We start from the raw sequence: 17,996 nt of genomic DNA, 5'->3' as shown, positions 1-17,996 counted from the left end.
AATAGGAGGCAAAGTATCATCAAAGAAAATTTTCTCCTCAATGCTTGGGGGACTAAAAAGATCATGAAAACCAGCTTCCCCAAGCTTAGAACTTTCTATATTATTATCAATAATGGTGTTCAAAGCGTTCATACTAATATTACTACCAGCATGCAAATAAGATTTCATAGGTTTTTTAATTTTCGCATCAAACAATCCATGTTTTAAATCAGGAAATAGAATAAGAAGCTCATTGTTGTCCATTATGCCTAACTAGTGTAAACAAGAAACAAAAAGATGCAATTGCAGGATCTAAAGGAAATAGCTTCGAGCACAAACACAATGGCGCCTGAAAAGCATCGTTACCTCGGAACCGAGTATGAGTGCCTTTTTACCTTTCCTCCCCGGCAACGGCGCCAGAAAAGTGCTTGATGTCTACGGGAGCTTCTATTCTTGTAGACAGTGTTGGGCCTCCAAGAGGAGAGGTTTGTAGAACAGCAGCAAGTTTCCCTTAAGTGGATCACCCAAGGTTTATCGATCTCAGGGAGGAAGAGGTCAAAGATATCCCTCTCATGCAACCCCGCAACCACAAAGCAAGAAGTCTCTTGTGTCCCCAACACACCTAGTAGGTGCACTAGTTCGGCGAAGAGATAGTGAAATACAGGTGGTATGAATAAGTAGTAGCAACGGCACCGTAAAAGTGCTTTGCCCAGGACAATAAACAAGCGATAGTAACGCAGCAGTAGTAACGCAGTAGAAACAAGTAAACAAGCAGCAATAGCAGTATTTAGGAACAAGGCCTAGGGATTAGACTTTCACTAGTGGACACTCTCAACATTGATCACATAACAGAATAGATAAATGCATACTCTACACTCTTGTTGGATGATGAACACATTGCGTAGGATTACACGAACCCTCAATGCCGGAGTTAACAAGCTCCACAATAACGCTCATATTTTAGTAACCTTTAGTGTAAGATAGATCAAAAGACTAAACCAAGTACTAACATAGCATGCACACTGTCACCTTCATGCATATGTAGGAGGAATAGATCACATCAATATTATCATAGCAATAGTTAACTTCGCAATCTACAAGAGATCATGATCATAGCATAAACCAAGTACTAACACGGTGCACACACTGTCACCTTTGCACACGTGCAGGAGGAATAAAACTACTTTAATAACACATCACTAGAGTAGCACATAGATAAATTGTGATACAAAACATATTGCAATCATAAAGAGATATAAATAAGCACCTCACTATGCCATTCAACGAGTGAATAAGTATTCTCGTGAAATCTAGCCTAAGAGACCCACACGGTGCACACACTCGTCACCTTTACACACGTGGGACAAGGAGTCTCCGGAGATCACATAAGTAAAACTCACTTGACTAGCATAATGACATCTAGATTACAAGCATCATCATATGAATCTCAATCATGTAAGGCAGCTCATGAGATTATTGTATTGAAGCACATAGGAGAGAGATTAACCACATAGCTACCGGTACAGCCCCGAGCCTCGATGGAGAACTACTCCCTCCTCATGGGAGCAGCAGCGGTGATGAAGATGGCGGTGGAGATGGCAGCGGTGTCGATGGAGAAGCCTTCCGGGGCACTTCCCCGCTCCGGCAGGGTGCCGGAACGAGACTCCCGTCCCCCGGATCTTGGCTTCGCGATGGCGGCGGCTCCGGAAGGTTTTCCGTATCGTGGTTTTTCGCCTCGGGGTTTCGCGACGGAGGCTTTAAGTAGGCGGAAGGGCAGGTCAGGGGGCGTCACGAGGGGCCCACACTATAGGTCGGCGCGGCCGGGCTTGGGCCGCGCCGCCCTATAGTCCGGCCACCTCGTGGCCCCACTTCGTGTGTTCTTCGGTCTTCCGGAAGCTCCGTGGAAAAATAGGGCCCCGGGTCTTCGTTTCGTCCAATTCCGAGAATATTTCGTTACTAGGATTTCTGAAACCAAAAACAGCAGAAAACAGAACCGGCACTTCGGCATCTTGTTAATAGGTTAGTTCCAGAAAATGCACTAATATGACATAAAGTGTGCATAAAACATGTAGGTATCATCAATAATATGGCATAGAACATAAGAAATTATCGATACGTCGGAGACGTATCAAGCATTAGTCCCGGCTGTGTTTGAAACCCAGACTAATGTGCCATTAGTCCCGGTACGAACGGGTAGGATACCAAAAAGTTTTAGTCCCTGTTTGTAACAGGACCTTTACTCCCGGTTGGAGACACCAACCGGAACTAAAGGGGTTGCGGCAGGCCCCGCGGTGCGAAATTCTTTAGTCCATGTTGGTGTCCCAACCGGGACTAAGAGCATCTCCACTCGTCCCCCCGACGAGGTCCCCGGCGAGCGTTTTTTCCATCCGGACGGCGTAATTCGGCCCAGTCGCGCCCCCGGTTCCTCGTTTTCGTCCGGATTTGGGCCTAAATCCATCCGGCGATCCCACGCACCCCCCGGCCCCCCGGGGAGCGCTCGGGGACTCCGGACGAAACGAAGGCGCGCGTGGCCCCAACTTGTCGGCGACAATGGCCTCCGATCTACGGCAAAACCCTCGTCTTCCCGATCTACGGCAAAACCCTCGTCTTCCCGATCTACGGCAATACCCTCGTCGAACGAAAGCTTTGAACTCTCAAGTGGTGCAACATAGATAGATTATATATATATTTCGAATATAATTCGAATAAACATAAAAATTACATATAAAAACTTTAAAACTAAACTACTTCTTCTTCTTCTTAGAAGGCCCCGCCTCATCGTCGCCGCGGCGACGCTTCCGGCTCGTCACCTCCTCGTCGGAGGAAGTTGAGTCCTCCTCGTCGTCGTCCTCCTCCGCCTCTTCGTCCTCCTCCTCCTCGCTCCTCCTCCTGCTCCTGCTCCTCCTCCTCTTCCTCGGCCTCTTCCTCGGCCTCGCTCCTCGGCCTGCTCGACGGCCTCTTCGTCCTCATCCTCGTCGTCCCACTCGTCCTCGCCGGCCGGCGGGGGAATCGTCGCTGCCGGACGATGCAGCTGGATCCCACCAATGGCGCCATCCAGGCGGCTTCCCCTCGCCGCTCGGTGTCCGATGGCCAAGAGATATCGCTCATGGTTGACGGAGGATGGTGACGAGAGAACGGATGAATGGCGTCGGCCGTCGGAAACCGTATATGTAGGTCTCTCGACGAAAGAGAGCGCCGGTTGCTCTTCCGCGGAGTTCGTGCTCCATTACGGCGGTTCTCGCATCGAGGCCACTTCGACCGTTCCCGACGAGTCGTTTCGGCTCTCCAGTCCACTTCGCGACGGTTCAATGCGGTGAGGGAACTCCGACGATTGCCCTTCCCGGTGACTGCGCCGTCGCTATGCACGCGGTGGGTGCGCGTCCATGGGCTCGCGGCTGGAAAAATGGGCCTCCCCAGGCCAAAAACTACATCCATCCGGCGCTAAATTTCGCCGGATTTGGGCGTGGGGAGCCCAAACGAGTGGGGATGCTCTAAAGGTCTACCCTTCAGTTCAGGTTGGAGACACCAACCTGGACTAAATGTATTCTAGGGTTTTTTTGGCTCCCCCATTGGATCGCCTTTTTTAGCTTTGTAAAATACAAAATAAAATAATAGAAAATTCAAAATTCAAAATACGTTTAGATGTAGGTAGCTTAGGCGATCTTGTTATTATGAAAAATAATAAATATTTTTGTTGACTATTTTTTGGTGAAATGGGAATATCTTTTGCATATGAACTCGAAAAAAAGGTTTAATAGATGAAATTGTATCTACGCGAAAAGTTACATCTGAATTCACCAGGGGTTTACCTAGTTAGACAATTTTTAGATTCTCAAACTGCCAAACAGAAATATGAAAATTTCAGGTTTTAGGTTTTGCAAAAAAAAATATTTATTAAGTATTATTACATCATTAGTGTGTTATTAAAAGAATTATTTTGAATTCAAACAATAAAGAAGTGTGACATCATGGCCAAAAAGGTTAATATGATTGATATGATAATATTATCACTAAGATGCGCGCATAGCACTTGGAAGCGGAACAGAAGGACTTAGAAGTTAAGCGTGCTAGTGTAGGAGTAGTTTGAGGACTGGTGACCGAACGAGAGGTGTGACCACGAGTATGTAATTTGACTAGATATTAAGTGTAGTTAGAGTAACTAGTCAAATAATACTATAAATTCTGAAAAAATAGAAAAAAAGAGGGAGTGGAAAGAAAATTTGGATAAAGAAATAGAGGTAATGGCCTTTAGTCCCGATTGGTGTTACAAACCGGGAATAAAGGTCCTCCGCCCCGGCACGCACGCACAACCCACTGGAGAGTCTTTAGTTCCGGTTTGTAACACAACCAGTACTAAAGGTGGGGCCTTTAGTCCCGATTTTTCCGGTTGGGCAACCGAGATTAAAGGCCCTCCAGAACAAGCTCAAGTTCGAACTGATGAAGAAATAGAGGTACGGTATAGTATATTTTAATGTGCCATACCAAAATTTATCCTAACCATTATTTTGGTTGAGCTATTCCTTATCCACAAGTTGGCCAACATTGGCTAAAATAAATAAACTAGATTCGGTAGTGAAACATTACCAAGCCAACAAAATTTAAAGCTATCCAAACAAAAACAACATTTTTTGGTCATAACCTAAAAATTGATAAGAAGCAATCCAAGCACACCCATATTGACAAACCAAAGTTTTTGAAAAAGCTCAAGACTTCGAGAGGACCAACATATCCTATAGGAAATATTTCTCAACACTACTTTTCATGTGTTGGCACCTCGAGATAAATAGTCATAATAGTTTTGATTAGTGCATTGGTCAGTTTTGGACCACTATGATACCATAGCAATTTCATATACAAACCTGGTATGGGCGGGTCCAACAGGGCAGGTACCATCTCAACCCCTCAAAAAAGGCTAATTTGGTTGTATGATATATGTAATTTACACTTGAACTCATATGTTCAATCATTCTAACTCTGGCCCTAGTAGGCATTGCTCCTACCTCTAAATAAAATCGACTCCTCCGGTCATGTTTTTCTGAGGAATGCAAATCACACCACGGACGTCAAAACACTATGACCTCTCACTCCTTGAGTCAGCCTGACATTCCAATTAGTGGGTGCGGTTCATACTTAAAGTTCCACCATTATTTTGGTGCAAAAAAAAGAATCTTAAAAGTCCAGAAACAATGAAATTAAATTACAAATGTTGTTAAAAATTGTGATAATGTACAAGAAATAATTTCAATATATATAATTGATTTTAGTGAGAACTGAACTATTTTTGTATTCAAAAACATTAAACTATGTATATTGCAATCATTTTCAAAAATTAAAACTATGATGTGTATTTATGGTGTTTTTGTCATACATGCAACTAAGTTGCGCGTAAGGTGTAGCACCCTAGAACGTGAAATCCTATATCTACACTACAATCATTTATCTCCAAAAAGAGTTCAATTGAGAAACATTGGTAATATATTTCAATGTTAAGGGCCAATCTGAGATATAGATGCACCCACAATAATATCGAGGCAAAAGACCTCTAATTAAGGGGATCAATGTATGTCATCCTTATGTTTTGAATCAGCTTCATGCAATCGTACTCCTTCTCCAATTTGGTGGCCAATATGATAACAATTTAGCACCGTTTTCTCTCATTCGTACAACATTTCGAGAAAATTGCCGAGTACTAGAGGTGGGAGCGAGCCATTTTTTCCCCATGTGAGTGACCCTGAGATCTCGGAGCTCCTGGCTTGTAGACGAGCAGTCATGCTAGCGAAGGAGATGGGTTCGGTGAAGATCATCCTGGAATCGGACTATGCGGGTGCTGTGTCAAAACTGAGAAGCGGAGAGCTAGATCGATCAGCTCAAGGCCCTTTGGTTGAGGACATCAAGTCTCTGCTTGGCGAGTTTGAGGATGTCTTGGTTACTCATGTGCGTCGATCTTGTAATGAGGTTGCACATCGTTTAGCGAAAGTAGGCTGTAGGAATAAGATTAGTGAATTCTGGGTGGGTACTCCCCCTGGTTTTGTAATGAACTCTTTGGCTCTGGAGGCCGGTGATTAATAAAGAACAACCTGATCCTTCTCAAAAAAAGAAGAAGATGCGATGCCAAACATTTATTTCTCCTAGGAAGGGGTAAGGGCAGCCTGGCTCGCTTGAAAGAACTAGCTAGCAACCGATTTATTTAGCCGGTAATTGAAACAATGCTAGCAACATTTAGCTTGTGGTGCACCTACATCTTAAAATGCATGGATTCTTTTAGAAGGTGTGGTGGTTTGTAACTAGCAATAGTTGGAGAGATCAACAGTCGAGTGCACAAACAAACAACTATTGTTGAGATTGTGGCACAAACAACTCACCGTAAAAGTTCATTTTGCACAAACAACTAAACTTTCATGTAATATGTTGCAGATAGGTCCAAATCATAGATTACCATATATAACAATGAGGGATACTGGTAACGTGATTATGTGGCAAAGATGCATGTCTAGTGTGTCATTCTAGTCCAGCGTGATTGCATTTTTCCGGTTTTATTTTTAAAAAGTTTGAAATTTTCACCAAATTTTTTCCTAATCTAAGAAATGACCAAACTTGTAAATGGCAGGTAAAAAATGTCTCATGATTTCATATAATATCTGATGCGCATTATTTTCATTGCTAGTGTCTCATTTTTTAAAACAAGGTCACAAATTCAGCCCTTTTTTGAGGACGTGGGCATAGCCCAGTGGTTGGGGTCGCAGTGGCGCACCCTAACGACCAGAGTTCGAATCCTGTCAGGAATGAATTTCTGGAATTCTCACGCAGAGGTCCCGCTTCTACTATATCATTTAGTGTCTAGTTCCTCCTAGCACTAATTCATTTTTTTAAAAAAAAATTCAGCCATTTTTGCCAAACTATAAAATTAGGATTTGTTTTTTGAATTACTTGTAAAATGTATGTAAAGTATAATACTATTGACTTCCTTTGTTTCATTTACTAGAACTTTCTCACAATATTTTTTGAATATCAAAATTTTAACCAAATTTAACAAAGTATAAACACCTATTAACCAGATGTTCTAAAATTTCTCAATTTTCTAAGATTAATCAGTTCCCATTTGTTATAGAATATATATATTAATAGAATGTTTGAATTTTTGCTAAAATTGACCAAATTTTGGCCAAATATATTGATGTGACCAAAGTGAGCCGCTTGACATGGTGGACAGCTTTATGCCACATACTAATCGACTCACGGGCCACACATCCAAAATATCTCTTAGTCAACATAATTAGGTTTTAGACCTATCCTCAACACATGATACAAATTTGATGGTTGTGTGCAATTATCTCCAAAAATCACAGCCACATCAACATGACTAACATGCCCCACCAATCAGATTGGGCACACGTTTCAAATGGGCACAAAATGGAAAAGTCATCGCAAGATGGAGCACAAAATGGTCAGCTTTTATATAGGACACTTAATTAGGGCATAATGTGTAAAATTCGTTTTCAGAGTAATTAGTGGGCAAAGATTAGAAAAAAGTTTTACTGCACATTTTATAGAAAGCCATGTGATCTAGGTTCATCCTTGTATTTTTACTGCATATATGTAGTTACTTAGAACGTCACAGAGCAAAATTTACCTTTTTTTTACTTGTTTGTGTAATCGCCAAAATATCGTTCCTGTCGCTGTATAGGCATTCACTAACCAGCTAGCTCCGAGCCTCCCACGGTCTCTTTCCCCCTGGTAGCGCGACTGCGCATGCATGGCAACAAAAGGATCGTGTTATTTTCAAACCCCAAAGCCATAATACTAATTCCCTAACGAACTGTTAATGTCAATCAAAATAAAACAACTATGCAAGTTGCGTATAAGACCACATGGTCGATGTCTCGCAGACGGCTTTAACGTCTTCCCTTCCTTCTCTTCAACAATCTCTCCTACCGTCGATCCATCGAGCTTCCTCCTACCTTCCTCCATCTCGAGCCTGAACCTCGCTAGCTACATAAACAAAATCCCGAGGCACTTTTAAACAAGTACTAGCAGAAGAGGTGGAGGTAGAGAGAGCAAGTGATAGGGGAGACATGGAGGTGGTGGTGCCTGTGATGGCGCCAAGCGCGCCGTGCAGCCCAAGAACGGCCGCGGCCATGAGCGGCGGCGACCTCCTCCCCGGCGGCTATCACTACTTCTTCTCCAGCGCTCCGACGAGCCCGTCCAGGGCGAGCAGCTACACGGTGGACGACCACGACGCCGCGACGTTCGACTTCGCGTTCGGGTTCAGCGGGCAGCTGCATGAGTCCAGGCCGATCCTCGCCGCCGCCGACGAGCTCTTCGAGGGCGGTAGGATCCGGCCGCTCAACGGGCCGCACTCGAGCGTCAACCCGCGAGACTTCGACGGGTTGGACTACCCCTCCGTCTCCCTCTCCCCCCGGTCTCCGCGAAGATCAAGAACGATGATGGCGGTGCGCGGTGAAGCAGGGGAATCGGAGTCGGCGGCTGATCAGAATCAGACGAGGGGCAGGTCCGGCCGGCCGGCGCTCGCCACCTCCACCTCGAGCGTCTCGTCTCGGAGCAGGCGAGCCACGCGGTCCCTCTCGCCGTACAGGGGGGACTCCATGTCCATCGACGACGAGTTCCCCTCGTCGCCCCCGTCTCCGCGAGGAGCCGCCTCCCTGATGCGCGGCTGCGGCAGCAGCGGCAGCCGCAAGTGGCGGCTCAAGGACCTGTTCCTGTTCCGGAGTGCGTCGGAGGGCCGCGCCAGCGGCGGCAAGGACCCGCTCCTCAAGTACAGCATGCTCAAGGGAGGCTCCGGTTCCGGCGGCGAGGGCGGCAACGCGTCCATGCGGATCAAGGGGAGGGGCTCGGCGGCGTCGGCCAGCGACATGGCGCCGTACACGGTGAGCCGAGCGGCCGCCGAGGAGATGCGGCGGCGGACGACGACGCCGCTGCCGTTCCACCGCAACAGCCTCTTCGGGTACCTCCGGTCCAACCCAGCCATCCACACCATCAGCAGGAAGCTCAGCAGCTACTCGTCGTCCAACCGCGGCAGGAATGCTTCATCAAGTACTGCTACTACTACTGGATACGCGCATGCATGATCGATTGAAAAGAGAAGAGTTTGATTCGTTTGTTTCTACTTGATCTGATCCTCCTGCTATGTAATTCTTTCGTTTCCCGTGTGAATTACCACAAAGGTTTTCATGCTGGTGTAGATATGTGTACCTACGTAGTACATGGGATTCGCAAAGATTCCGGAAATTAGTATACGGTTTTGCTCAATCTAAATTCTCTGAATATATCTCTTTATCACCAAGTCATCATCGCAGTCTACTATAAATGTGACGGCTAGCACCGAAGAAAAATCTTTGTCGACATTTCCAACCATGCACACGAATTCCATCGGATATATCATCTCGAGGGAAAGCAAAAGCATATTTTTCGACGAACTCGGTGTTTTTCCAACAGCCCAGATCGCGACACGTGTCAGCACGATCGGGCAACCAAAGCCCTGCATCGACTTCAACGTATTAAAATCACCGGTGACGCAGCTCGGCAACATGGGCATACTGTTGTGGGATTCCGTTGGGGGTGAGAGCACACGATGCGAGATGGATGGGTTGCGCGGCAAATTGCTGACGGACTGAGCTGTTCGTGGGCTAGTATAATGGTTTCAGGTACACTGGGGAACTGTCACAACTGTTTTCGTTGGGTAATCACGCAGGGCTCAGGGACGGGCGGAATAATTCCGGGTTAAACATAGGCTGGCGGATCTGACATTCCAGCAGTTTAAAATTGATGGTGGATTTGGATGGTAGTAACTTGGCATGATTAGAGTTGAGGTGTTTTTAGTAGACATGGCATGATGCAAGCAAACGGCATCACGCCCAGTTGCCTCCCCCGAGATTCCCATCTGAAACTTTTCTTGCAAAGATTGTCTTCTCAGGTAATTTCCTCATGGCTGATGGTAGAATGGTCGGTTCATAAGAAAATTACTTGAGAAGATCAGACCACTCGATCGTTGGAAAGAAGATGAACTCCCTGCCTGGAATGTACTGCTGCAGGAGACACCATGAATGGTGATAATCCTCATGTTTCCAGGAAATTATGTAACCCTGACTAGACATGATTCTACAAAAAGATTAGCAGCCGTGGGTAGACACCATGAATGGTGATGCAAAGTCCCCAAAGAAATGCAAAGCACAAAAAGTACAAACGTCTGCAGGGGAACAGTGCCTTACCTGTAGAAATTCAGAACTACTTAAAAACTGAAGTGTAGAACTCTAGATTGCCAGTTAAGACTACACAGTTCTTGTTATCGCAAGTCAACACCTACCAACAGCTCCTGCCCCAACCTTTGACATGATGTCTGTGCGTGCATGTCTGTTTTCATAGGCTACCGGTGGTAAGGAACGGAGGGGACGCTCAACCAATATGCCACCACATTTTTTTTTTCAATAAAGGGGGTTTTATTACACAAAAGCTTTAAGCAATACATCCGGTCTCTGCATAGTTAGGATGCACACACGATCCACGGATATAATCCAACACAATAAACACAACAAAGCAAAAAAAAGGGAGTTTTTATGGTACCTTTTACTACCCATGGGAGGTGAGTGGTATGATTTATAATCTAGCCATTGATTTAAAGGGGTATTAAAGAAATTTTATAACAAATCAATTATGGTAACATTAAGCACACTAATTCTCCTATTATTTTTTCCCTAAAATCCCGTTAGCTAGATCTCAAAATACGAGTACATGTCCTTCACCATTGTTTGTGTCTTTGTGAGCCTGTCTTGGTATAGATCTTGCTCCATGTAATGTTTTTGCGCTACGAAACAATGGCCATAAGAAGAGCTCTATCTCGCTGGAGTTTTTACGTGCATGATGGAGGATCCAGATGGCAAAACACATTGCAAGGAAACTAGCCAGGCGTCTTGTCAGTTCTCAATCAAGGTAGTGTAAATTCATATTACTCTCTCAATCTGGATAATTGAGCAGATAAAACTGAAGAAAAAAATTTGAAGAAGGAAAGATCTAGACGATCTCCCTTTTTAACAAGATTTGCTGCCGTCATTTCACAGCCTTCCATTTTTTACGGATTTATTGTTGCAACTTTCCGATTAATTATGACCCCTGTGGTATGAATCATACCACTATAGTTTTAGGGAGTAGTATGAGTCAACACAAACCGTTATATCTACGAAAATGAATGGTCTATATCCAATTGGGGGTACCATAAAAGGCCCCCCCCCCCCCCCAAAAAAAAACTCCACTTATGGCCGCAGCTCTTCAAATCGATATTTGGTAGTGTGTTTGAGCACAGAAATTTCTCATTAGTTTGAAGGGAAAGAGTTCCCAACCGTTTACAAACGACGCCCTGTAATTGCACTATACTTGAATATATATATAAATATATATATGATGTTAAATAGTACATCTCCGGGCTTTGATTGCTTGGGTGTTGTGGTCGTTGACTCGTGTGCGGCTTGTTATTGCATCGTTTTTTAGCCAGTTTGTACACCTTACTTTTTCTATATCGATGAAGAGATAAGTCTTTTGTCTCATTCCAAAAACATGTGGAGTGATCTACTGTTTAATTCATTTCATTTTGAGGGGGGGGGGAAGAGATGAATGTGTTGTACATCTCCAACAAAGAACACTCAAGCACATGGTTGTTGCTCTAATCTTGTTGTCATTAGCACCAAAACCACCTGGAGGGACTTTACTTTTTATCGTCCCAAAACATTATAACTCGTTTTTATGAAAATTAATCTTTAAACCATAATACTATTAGAACACACTCAAAACAAGTTTTCATTTCGCAACCTACTCGAAATCATGGTCCATAAAAGGGATTATATCATCTATGTTCCCTCTGTTTATAATTACCCTGTGTTTTGGTTTTAGTTAAAGTCAAACTTTACAAAATTTTGCCAAGTATATAGGTAAAATATGTTCATTTATAATACCAAATGCATATAGTATAAAAATAAAATTTATGAAGATTTTAATATTGTTGGTTTGATGTATCATAAATGTAGACCTTTTTCACGGTATATTTAGTCAAACTTTACAAGAATTGACTTTGACAACCTATAATCTAGGGTACATGAAAACATAGTGAGTATAGTAAGATGGATAAACAACCATCATGTGATATGTGGGAAGGCATCACTAATACAAACTTATCATGCATAGGGAGTAGGCTAAGAAGGTAGGTTTTACCGTTTTACCTTGAGCGCAAGCATAACTTAACATACTAATTCCCTTTTTGGGTTAAGACCCCCACTCCCCCTAGCCTTTGCATGAAAGAGATGCATTCGATTTTTCTTTAAATTTTATTTAACAAATACCTACCATATATCAAAATCTCGAAGCCACCACGGAACACCTACAAACAATGGGTGAATAACATGTCATCAACGCATTATGCCCTTAAAACACAAACTACGCCCCATCAACTTGGTATTGGGAGGCATCACCGAGTCATCCTATGGAAAAATGGGATCACATGTCCGGTCCAGTAGACTCTCAACGAGCACCTCATGCACTCGTTCCACAAGCCGTCACATTTAGCATTCAGACGGGCCTATAATGTTGGATCATTGTCGCCTCAGGTCCCTTCCGTAGGAGGGTTATTACTCAAAAAATCAAACAAGTAAGAAATGGCCTTGCTTCTAAAATTCGCGATGGTATCCTAATATCATCCTTAATAACTTCCCCAAAATTCTGCTAAAACTCTACCGAGAACAGATCAATTCATGGGGCTTTGGTCGGTTCCATTTGGAATGTTGCCCCACTCGCTCCTTCCGTAGTCAATTAAGTGTTCAAGTTTACACTCTCCTCGTGCAAGACTCTTGCTATGAAAAAAAATATAGAAAAAGGTAGTTATTCGTCTATCTCAACTTAAATGAACAAAGTCACTTATGTCTTCATACTACTGCTGCTCCTTCCATAGTCAATTCAGTGGTTAGATGATTTACATTCTCCTAGTGCAAGACTCTTGCTATGAAAAAAATAGAAAAATATAGTTACTCGTCTATCTCAGCGTAAATGAACGAAGTCACTTAAGTCTTCTACTACTACTGCTCTTTCTTACTTATTTCCGTTTTTTCAGGATCTAAAGAAGAAGAGGTTTTCTTAGCGGGCGTGAATCCAGCAGCTTCTACTTATATTCTGTTGTCTCACTTATGAGGAGCTAGTACTTCCTGATCAAGAGTGTAGTGAACATAAGTATTGCATTGTGAAGTATTTTCTATTCAGGTGTGGTGTGTGGAGATATCTCATGTATCAAGTTCAGATTTGGTGTGTAGAGATATCTCATGTATTGCCTTTATGAATAATACTTATGTATTGCCTCTTCTTCTTGTTGTATGTAGAAGAATATGATCACGTCGATGTTTGTCTAGGAAAACCCAACTAGGGGTATCATCATGAGGACCCAAAATGTCTTTATAGTAACTTGTGACAAAGTTTTCAGTTGATCCTCTCTCTGGTGTATGATTTCACATGTAAAACAAAGGTTGAGACATGAATTTCATAAACATCAATGTGGTTTATATGAATAGGAGAAGGGTACACCTTTGCAACCACGGATTTTAAACCACATGATCTGGTATAACTAAGATAGTATGCTGCTAAATATATTGGTCCCTTACGTAGTCGTAATTTTCTTCAAAAATAACTTCCAATTGGATAAATTCCCGTGTCTGTCCTTTAAGGCAGAAATAAATTAAACTGGAAGCTTTCTCTGTTTTCATTGTGAACAACGGATGAACAAATATCCCTATTCTCGTGAGGCTTTCGTCCACTGTTTCTTCGATCCCAATCTTTCTGTTGGTCTGAAGAAGTTTGAACTTACGAAACGGCAGAAAGTACAGACACATTTTGCAGTTTCCTATTTGAAACTGAGCTTTTGGCAACCTAGGAGAGACCTAAAAAGGTAAACAGAGAATCAAATCTAGATCCCCCGTCATCATCAACATGAACTGGTGTTGGGGAGTGCACCTACATAGGAGGCTAGCTAGAGAGAACTGTGGTCGGGTCCAGTCTTGTCGGGCAAGTAAGCAAACAGCTAAAATATGTCCGGTTCGACAGTTTGACATGATTTGCTGCGGCCGACCTTTTACTGCATCGACACACAAGCCATTGGCTTCGCACGCAAGCACATGCCACTGTTACTGTACCCTCCATGACTCGGTTCTCCATGTTGTGGTACATGAAGGAAGGGGGAACGGTACTACGGAAGCGTAGAAGCAAAGTAGAGTCAGATCATTGCTCTGCGGGACAATATTTGTTTTCAAATTCTTCAGAAGAAAAGCTACCCTTGTGGTTTGTGTGAGGATTGAGCTCTTAATCTTGATAATAAGATACGATCAGGCGTGGTCTATAGTTATGTGATTATGAATAGATCAGATAAGATGCGGTGTTTGACTCGATCTAGCATTTCGTCTGACCTGAGGTAGCAGAGGTTTTTATCGGAGTCGAAAACATTGACCACTGTTTTATACTACGAGTGCTGCACGAGAAGAGCTGAGGAGACTGTGCGGCGCTATTCAGCACGCATACACACTGCACCGGCGACTCGTCTACATGCCCAGCGACTCGACGACCAAGGCGATCGAATAAGGACGCATCTCGCATGCACCTCACCTCACAACCACTCACGAACCGTGGCTCATCGTGAGTGCATTATTGTGGTTAACAAAATAATGCCCCAGGTGATGATACTAACGAATTTTCGGCTCATCGTGAGTGCATTGTGGTTCGATTAGCCAGTGCTTGATTAGGCTTCACTCTCTTCTTCGCCATCCCAAGCTGCAAAAGTTCCGGCAGCAACTGCATAGCCTCGTCGCCCCTTGGCGCCCCGGAGTTGGGTTGAGGTCGTGTGCCGCCCGTCGTCGCCTCCAGCATCGCCGCCAAGGCCCTCTCCAAGGTGCTGTGAGGAGTTCAATGTGAATGCCACTTTTGACTCTCGCCTTCAATGCCAGTTTGCATTGATGCGCATGGAGCTCGCTCAGGTGGTTGCTAACTGCGTCGAGGAGGCGTCTCGCCCCCTTCGTGAAGAGGTGGCAAGTCTCAAGTTGTTGTTGTCACGCATTGGTATTTCGTTGGAGCCGACGGAGGCGAGTTCTTCTGCTGGGCAGGAGCTCGCCTCTATGCAGGCTTCGTTTCCGCTTGGCTCCGTTGAGCCGAAGTCATCGGTAGTTGAGAGCACGCCAAAGCTACATGAGTTGTGTGGGGATTCTTCTATGGTGTCTGAGCCCCTGGAGTTGAGTGGTGGTGTAGCTATACCTCCTTTTGTCGAGGAAGTGAGGTTGGACTCGCGCGACATCTCGGTCGTGACTTCTCCACCGAGTCAGACGCTGGGCTTCGAGAAGGGTGGCGTTATTGACGATGCCGTTGCTCTCTCGCCTAAGGCTGACATGCATGTGGTTCCTTTTGGTGATGGAGTTGCTAAGTCGGGAGTGTTGGCAACAGTGCTCGACGCTGTCATCACAAGAGAGGTTTGCCATTTTCTCGCCACCTTGGTTGCTGCCTACCCTGGATCCGCGGTTGATTGATGTGTGTCTTTATCGGCGCGGTGTTCGAGTTTTGTGTTTGGAGTTTGTTCGTGTCGTCTCATGGTTCCTTGTGTTGGCTAGTGTGGGTGTGACCATGTTGTTCGGGTCATTATTAGGCTTGATTTTGTTGTTGTAGGTTTTCGCTCGGTTTTCTTAATAGATGAGACAAAGCTTTTGCCTCCGTTTCAAAAAAAAAAAAAAAATTCCGGCAGCACTAGATCGATGGTGCTCGCGCTACAGTATGTCATCAGCTAGAGATCCCAGCCCACGAGTTACTTGCGGGCTGCAAACTTGGTGGTATTTCTCAAACGGCTTATCGAGAAGTCAAAGACTTTGGTCCGGTCATCGGTCTACCGGCAAGGGAAGGCAGCACCGCCTCCAGTTAGTAAACGTAGCAAACGGAAAGTTAAGCTGACATAACACCCTGACGCCGTCACAGCCATAGGTACACAGTACATGGCCAAAATGCCAAGCGATCGAAATGTCGACCATGAACGAGTCCTTGTTGCCTACGTCTTCTCGCATGTGCACGTGGAACAGTTCAGAGTACTATGAGACTATTACAACTAGATGATATCCCGCGCGTTGCTGCGGAAACATGTTAAAACACTGCATAAATAGGAGGTATAGAAAAAATGATAATGCAAAGGAAATGTGATTTACATTTTAAAACAGCAAAAAAATAAAATCTGTAACAAAAAGATGTATAAAATGTGAAGAAGACTTTGGGCCGTATCTTTTTAACTTGCCTTACATTTTTGGTCAGTGTTGCTAATATAAGTTAACACAACCATACACCCAGGCAATATTACCAAAACAACATGTAAGAATAAGGACTATCCTGGTACTGATCAAGTTTGCTTTAACATGTTCTATTCTGTTATCAATCGGATCAGCCATCGTCCTCAAAGTGTTCTAAAAAAGGAAGAGACACCCACGTAGGTGCTAGTATCAATAGGAGTCTGTGTAAGAACATGAATTTTCAATTGTACCATACAAAATTTATAGTCAATAAATCCAACGCGAACTGGGGTGTGGTTAGCTGGTTCGTATACCTGCATGAAGATTTCTTCTTTACAATAGATACATCAAAATGATATATTTAATAACTAACTTATGTTTCCTACCTTCATCCATAAGCCTGCAATCGGAAGCAGCATATCGCTGTGTTTTGATTGTTAGATTAAAAAGAAGTGATTGCGCTATGAATTGAATTTGAGAATTGAACAACATACATGCAGAGTACGAGTATTACCAAATCTTGCAGAATGCTTCCTTTCCATTTCTGCCGAATGGACCTGTACAACAATGAAATACGTACATACTGACAGGACATGATTTATCTGAAAAATAATATACCCTCAAGAAAAAAATGGTTTGGGGCTTCACAATCGTGCATCTCCCTTGCCATCGGTCCAGCAAAATCTAAGGAAGTCAGATGTGGCAGAAGGTTGAGAAGAGGCAAGAATTGGAGGCCGCTAGTCATCAGAATTGAGATCATCTGCTGCGTGGAAGCTAATCTGAATTACCTTGTCGAAGTTAGGAATGGATTGTCTACCAAGCAAGGGAGGGCTTGCTTCCATTTGGATTTCGTAGTCGTAGAATGCCTTTATCTTTATCCATATCTGGATCATTAAGATGAAAGTAAGGACTTCCTTGATAAAGTATATCTTCGTTCCATTGGAATGATCTTTTTTATTTCAAGGTGCTCCCCTTAACTACCGACCTCATTGGCCGACTACAGACTAGAACGTAGTATCTTGCCTTTGTTCGTTCTCTGCCTACCTATAGTTTCCTTCACTCCAGTCGCTTCTTCCTTTCCCTTTATCTATCCAACCCGAGCTCTATCGGTCATGGCTGAACTCTTCTCCTCAGCCTCATCGTCAACAAAAGGTCTACATCCTTCAATCGGCATGTACTATGGAATGGCTTTAATGTTTCTATATCCGGAAGTAGGGAATCTCGTGCTTGCATATCTAAGTTTTGAGACAGACCTTTCATGGGTTCAAAGAAGAGTACGAGTGGGTGATGTGACGATGTCATTTGCATATCATTGAATAGTGGCTCTCCAGTGACGAAATCAGTATGATGTTTTTAATATAAAAGAAAGAGTATTGAACTACAGCAAATCTGACGACGACTGTTTGGCTGCCCTTCTTCCGCGCGATTTGAAGCCTCCATCAGTTTCTTAGGCTTTATTATGGTGGAGGATCGATCGGGTGGGCTGGAGCAGGCAGAGAAGACAATGCGGTGGCATACAGCCCAACGTGGGACACAACTAATCTAAAATCCATCAATGCTTCTTGATTATTTGCCTTAGTGGAAGGGGAGAAGATGTACTATATTGTGATAATCAATGGAGAAGGCCAAGGACCCGCGGCGCGGAGATGATACACTTGGATTTAATTTATTTGAAAGGTGGATGACGTGGGCTCCTATTGATGACATGGAGGGCTCAGCAGT

General features: G+C 43.9%; 2 protein-coding genes across 2 annotated transcripts in view; one reads left to right on the top strand and one right to left on the bottom strand.

The window, feature by feature from the left end:
* The first annotated feature begins 7,876 nt into the window (after positions 1-7,876).
* LOC124676432 lies at positions 7,877-9,246 on the top strand. Its single transcript, XM_047212499.1, has one exon. The coding sequence runs from the start codon at positions 8,052-8,054 to the stop codon at positions 9,063-9,065; it is 1,014 nt and encodes a 337-aa protein (XP_047068455.1). The 5' UTR covers positions 7,877-8,051; the 3' UTR covers positions 9,066-9,246.
* Positions 9,247-16,662: 7,416 nt separating this feature from the next.
* LOC124672803 overlaps positions 16,663-17,996 on the bottom strand; it is a 37,195-nt gene continuing 35,861 nt past the window's right edge. Inside the window, exons 4-6 of the mRNA XM_047208975.1 lie at positions 17,063-17,158; positions 16,769-16,831; positions 16,663-16,674 (exon numbers count right to left, since the gene is read on the bottom strand). Coding sequence (XP_047064931.1) covers positions 16,663-16,674; positions 16,769-16,831; positions 17,063-17,158 — 171 coding nt within the window. The remainder of the gene's footprint in view (positions 16,675-16,768; positions 16,832-17,062; positions 17,159-17,996) is intronic.

Source organism: Lolium rigidum, chromosome 7 (assembly GCF_022539505.1).
Source record: "Lolium rigidum isolate FL_2022 chromosome 7, APGP_CSIRO_Lrig_0.1, whole genome shotgun sequence".
Classification (NCBI taxonomy): Eukaryota; Viridiplantae; Streptophyta; class Magnoliopsida; order Poales; family Poaceae; genus Lolium; species Lolium rigidum.
Note: the sequence above shows the minus strand (reverse complement) of the source record. Positions and strands in the feature narration are given on the sequence as shown.

Coding starts and splice junctions, on each gene's coding strand:
- LOC124676432 (XM_047212499.1), top strand. CDS start 8,052: ATGGAGGTGGTGGTGCCTGTGATGGCGCCAAGCGCGCCGTGCAGCCCA.